Source organism: Mandrillus leucophaeus, unplaced genomic scaffold, assembly GCF_000951045.1.
Source record: "Mandrillus leucophaeus isolate KB7577 unplaced genomic scaffold, Mleu.le_1.0 Scaffold123, whole genome shotgun sequence".
Classification (NCBI taxonomy): Eukaryota; Metazoa; Chordata; class Mammalia; order Primates; family Cercopithecidae; genus Mandrillus; species Mandrillus leucophaeus.
This window is the reverse complement of record NW_012100654.1, coordinates 5,327,384-5,333,086: the sequence shown is the minus strand read 5'-3', so window position 1 is coordinate 5,333,086 and position 5,703 is coordinate 5,327,384. Positions and strand designations below refer to the sequence as shown.

The 5,703-nt window shown below is 35.5% G+C and overlaps 1 protein-coding gene across 3 annotated transcripts in view; it reads left to right on the top strand.

The window, feature by feature from the left end:
• Positions 1–5,703, top strand: part of EAF2 (ELL associated factor 2) — a 60,334-nt gene that overhangs the window by 15,459 nt on the left and 39,172 nt on the right. For all 3 annotated transcript variants that reach the window (XM_011971592.1, XM_011971593.1, XM_011971591.1), the window contains exon 3: positions 3,884–4,020. In XM_011971592.1, the coding sequence (XP_011826982.1) occupies positions 3,884–4,020 (137 nt within the window). The remainder of the gene's footprint in view (positions 1–3,883; positions 4,021–5,703) is intronic.

Genomic DNA, 5,703 nt, shown 5'->3' with positions numbered 1-5,703 from the left:
CCTCATGGGTTCGAGCAATTCTCCTGCCTCAGCCTCCCAAGTAGCTGGGATTACAGGTGCCTGCCACCATGCATTTTGTATTTTTAAGAGATGGGGGTTCATCATGTTGACCAGGCTGGTCTCAAACTGCTAACCTCAGATGATCCACCTGCCTCAGCCTCCCAAAGTGCTGGGATTGCAGGCATGAGCCACCGTGCCCGGCCAAGTCTATTCTTATCCATTTAAACTTACGAATATATAAATAGCCAGATTCCTTTTATCACTTCTTTTATTTATATTTATATTTTCTCTTCATTTCCCTATGTTGAGGTGTTGGTTCTAATTCCTTTGTTGTATGGTTAAGAGTCTTTTCATTCCCTCAAATAACATATGCACTCACTTATTTTATTTTATTTATTTTTTAGAGACAAGATTTCATTCTGACACTTAGGCTAGAGTGCAGTGGCACAATTATAGCCCACTGCAGTCTCAAACTCCTGGGCTCAAGCAATCCTCCTGCCTCAGCCTTCCAAGCAGCTAGGACTACAAATGTGCACCACCACGCCCAGCTAATTTTTAAATTTTTTTGTAGAGACAGGTTGTCCCCATGTTGTGCAGGCTGATCGGAAACTCCTGGGCTCAAGTGATCCCCCCACCTTAGCCATCAAAAATGGTGGGATTACATGCATGAGTCACCATGTATGGCCCACTCACTTATTTTACATTTTATTTTTTATAGTTTTGTCTTTTGGTTGACTATCCTAAGTCAGTCATTCACGTAAACCAATTGTAAGCAATTCTGTGTGGTTTGTAAACAGTGACAAATTGAGAAAGTTGGAGAGTAGATGAGAAGATCATGGAGGGTCCATGTGCAGGTTTATGGAATATGGCTTTTATCCTGAATACATAGTTTTTTAAGCACAGAAAGATTTTTAAGCATGGGAACAATACGATTAGATTTACCTGTCCACAGAAAGGGGAACAAAATTGGAAAGAGAGTAGGGAGGAGAATAACAATAAACTAGGTGAATGACAATTGAAGGTATGTAATCACAGTGAACATGGAGCTGATAGGAGGTATTCAATATTTTTTTAGAGACAATGATAGTTCATATGCTTAGTAGTTGTCTGGTACTTTAATAGTTGCCTTTTTGGGGTATTGAATAAGGGAATGGACAGAAACTGAAGCTTAAAAGTTAGGAATGGTGCTCAATTCAATGAGGGAGAAAGTTTACATTTATAAAATTTGTTCAAAATGTAGATGGCAGGTGTAGAGATTATGAAAGATTTGTTTCATGTGTTACTTATAACCAGAAATTGTCTATATTGTTCATATTTAACATTCATTGAATATTTATAAAGGTCTTGGTGCTTCTTCAGGTACTGAGAACAATTTTTTAAAAATTAATGATGAGTTCTTATTTTCAGGAGCTCAGAGAACAATAATACACTGTAATTTTTAGATGTATTCTGTTCTAATTAAGACTACAAGTATCATTAAGAAGAATATATTGCACAAATCTCTTATCAACTGTAATTTGGAGTCCTTAGGTAACTATTTTGGGATATCTTACTTGTTTCAGTTAACACGTCTGAAAAATCTACTTACCAGTCAAGTAGACCCACTTTGTTTTGTTATGATCATGCTCCTGACTCTCCAACTTACCGGGGCTTCAACTAATCACTCCACATCTAACCATTTTAGAGCTAGCCCAGACATGTCTTCATTTATGTGTTGTACATTCTTGATTTTCTGTAGATTACTGTAGTCTTTGGGAGAGGTAAAAAACCCACAAACAACTGTTCCTTTATTTTACATTTATCATTTTCCCTCCATACCTTCAGAAATCTCTAAACTACCCATCTTTTATGGCATTTTCAATTACCAAATTTATCTTATACTCCTCCTAGTGGTCATTTAGTAAATCTCTAATGATTAACTTTATGATACACCCCTTAGACTTTTTAGAAGTCATCCTTTTCTAACCTAACAGTACTATTTTATTATTTTTGTAATATTTGACAAAATTATTATGATAAATCCATTAAAAATTTAATGTACTTTTATAAACTTCAAAGACAAACATACACAAATAATTGTTTAGAAATACATATATGTAGGATAAAGCAAAAGAATGACAAACATAAAATTCTTTCAGGTTTGATGGGGCAGGGACCAAAGATATGGGAGGAGCATGTAAGTAGATGTAGTTTATTAGTAATGATCCAGGTTTATTTTATGGCCAACAGAATAGTATAGTGAATGACATGTACCCATCACTGAGCTTTAAAATTACCAACATTTTGCTAATAAATTTTTTTTTAATCTAATGTCTTACCACTTTTTTCCCTTGGCATATTTTATAGCAAATCCCAGACAATGCACCATTTCATCAATGCTTACTTATGTATCTCTAGCTGATAAGGACATTTCTACCTTTATCTAAGCACCATGCTATTGTCACAAATAACATAATTAATAATAATACTTCATCCACAGTCACAATTTTGTGATGATATCAAAAACATGTTTTTACAGACATTTGTCTGTAAAATGTCCTAACTAGAATCCAAAAAAGATTTCTACATTGTATTTGAATACTGTATTTCTTGTCTCTTTTATTCTTTAAAAGTCCCTTCCTTTTCTCTACACCCCTTTTTAAATTTATCCTTTTTAGAGACAGGGTCTCACTGTGTTGCCCAGGTGAGAGTGCAGTGGCTATTCACGGGTGTGATTATGTTACACTAAAGCCTAGAACTCCTGGCTTCAAGCTGTCCTCCTGCTTCAGCACTCATCCTCCACAAGTAGCTGGTACTACAGTGTCTGCACCTGGTTCTCGTTCCCTTTTTATGCCATTGGTTTGTTGGAAAAATCATATTATCTGTCCAAGAGAATACACCTACATTCTGGACTTCAAATTACTTCTATATGGATGTATTTACCTTGTTCCTCTATTCCTTCTGTTTTTTATAAAATGGTAGTTATATATCTAAGGGCAGGCTGGATTACGGATTATTTGGGGTTTGATAAGAATTAAATTCTTTGGGGTTTTTGTGTGGTTTTTGGCAAGAGTATTTTATGGATGGCACTGAGTACTTTTATATTACATCATTAAGCACATAATGTCTGCTTATCTTACCTTTAAGGATGCTAAAATTAAGTGTAAAAGGTGTTCCTTAATATGTATGGGGAGGTACTACTTTAAGAAAATGCAAGATTTTAAAAATTAAACTTACAATGCAATAAGAAAGAAGATGAGGAGGCTGGGCACAGTGGCTCATGTCTGTAATCACAGCACTTTGGTAGACTGAGATCGCTTGAGGTCAGGAGTTCGAGACCAGCTTGACCAACATGGTGAAGCCCCGTCTCTACTAAAAATATAAACATTAGCTGGGCGTGGTTGTCCATGCCTATAGTCCCAGCTACTCTGGAGGCTGAGGCAGGAGAATCACTTCAACCCGGGAGGTGGAGGTTACAGTGAGCAGAGATCATGCCACTGCACTCTAGCCCGGGCAACAGACCAAGACTCTGTTTCAAAAAAAAAAAAAAAAAGAGGAATAGAAAATATGATTCAAAGCTCTGTTTCCTTATTCATAAAATATATTGGTTGTATTCGAATTGAATCTCAATTGCTCATTATAGGCCAGTGAAATGAATCTTTACGGTCCCAAGGTGAGTACTTCCTCTCTTCCCTTTCCTCAATGACAGCAGCTTTGAGATTTCAGCCTATCTTCATCTGTCTTTTTTATTACACTCTTTGGATTCAGGGTAGTAAATTTAGGTAGTTTATGGGTGACTTGAAGTATAACATAGAAGGAGAAACACAGAATCAAGATTTCAAAGGCCTTCCCAACTGAATTCCTATGATAAATTTTAAGTAATAATAATTAACTTTTTAAACAGGGTTCAACTCCACCAGTAACTGTTTTCAAAGGTTCAAAAAAACCTTACTTAAAAGAATGCATTTTGATTATTAACCATGATACCGGAGAATGTCGACTAGAAAAACTCAGCAGCAACATCACTGTAAAAAAAACAAGGTATGTGGTTTAATGAAATAAATTATATTATTAATTTCTAAGGAAATGTCAGGAAAAAATTTACTATATTAAGTAACATTATAATATAAGGTTTATTTATGTGTGGTACAAAAATGTTTTAATCTTTTTCTAAGTTTAAGTTTGGTGGCGGGCGCCTGTAGACCCAGCTACTCAGGAGGCTGAGGCAGAATGGTGTAAACCCGGGAGGCGGAGCTTGCAGTGAGCTGAGATCCGGCCGCTGCACTCTAGCCTGGGCGACAGAGCAAGACTCCGTCTCAAAAAAAAAAAAAAAAAAATTTGATGGAGATCCTAAGCCAAAAGCTTTTTACCACATCACCCTGTGATATATAAAAGCTTGTTTTGCTTCTAAGTGCTTTCTATAGGTATAGGTATACTTTTTATCCTATTGTAGATACTTCTGTATAACTGGATTGAAGGGAGCCATTATACATTCTCTAAAATAATTTCATCTTCATTAGTAAAAATTTATTGAGTACCTATGCTGTGTAAGGTACTAGAAAAAAGAAAGTTTGCTCTGCAAACGCCTCAGAACTTCTGCGTTTTATTCAGGTAAACAGACCATTCCATTTAAAAAGTCAATAGGAGAATATACCCATCTCAAATCCTTTTTGGAAATAGGTGAGACATTACTTACCATGTAATATAAGGATGTTTGCTCTAAAAGCCATGCAAATAGTATAGACAAAAATTGCTCTAGGAATTAAGAAAAAGGAGAAGTAATGGTAGATCGGAACATTCAGGGAGGCCTTTTTGATGTACCTTAAGGGGAGGTTAGGATCATAAGAATTACCTTGGGTGCTTGTTAAAAATTAGTTCCTGAATCCAGCCTTAAATCAGGGAAGGATCCTGGGAAACTCTATTTTTTAATATCCCCTCACTTCTACCATCTATGCCCTGCTGTGATTCACACCAGAAGAAAGTTTGTGAAATACGATTTAATTGATTAGAGAGGAGATGAGGGTGTAAGCCAAGTTTGAAGGCAGGAATATATCTGACTTATTCAGGGCCAATGAGTAAGACCTATTTGAACGGAGCAGAGGTTTGTCTCTGTACCTGTGTATATGTTTTGGAAAGTAGGGGGCGATATTGATATTGGGCTAGAGGTAAGTTTGTAATTTCGTTGGTTGAGGTTAGTGCCATCAATATTAACTAAGAAATTAGGACATTATCTTGCTGGTAGTGGTTGTATATTAAAGTCTTTTTAACCAGGGATTGGCATGTTTACGGTTTTGGTTTAAAACATTAATTCAGTAGAAAAGCTGAGTAAATGAAACAATGCAGGAATCAGAAAAATGTATAAACCAGGATTTTTTGAGAGCAGAAATGAAGAGAAAAGTGAGGTTCTAAAGACTCTTTGAAGGAAGAACTGACAGGATTTGGTGACTGGAAATGGGAAAGGCAAAAATCAAGTATACTTTTGTTATACACTCTTCTTAAAGATGTTGAGAGAAAAGTATTTGAATCTCCTTATTATCATGCCTGTCTTAAGTTATGAATGGAAACTGTAGAAGTGATTTAGTTTTAACAGAAATGATAATCTTAGAACTTAGGGAATATATCGTACCTGTTATACACTTATATTTTTCCTTTTATTTTAGTCATTTGTGAATATCTTATCTGTTCAATTTAAGCAATGGCTTTTTTTTTTTTTTTTTTTTTTTT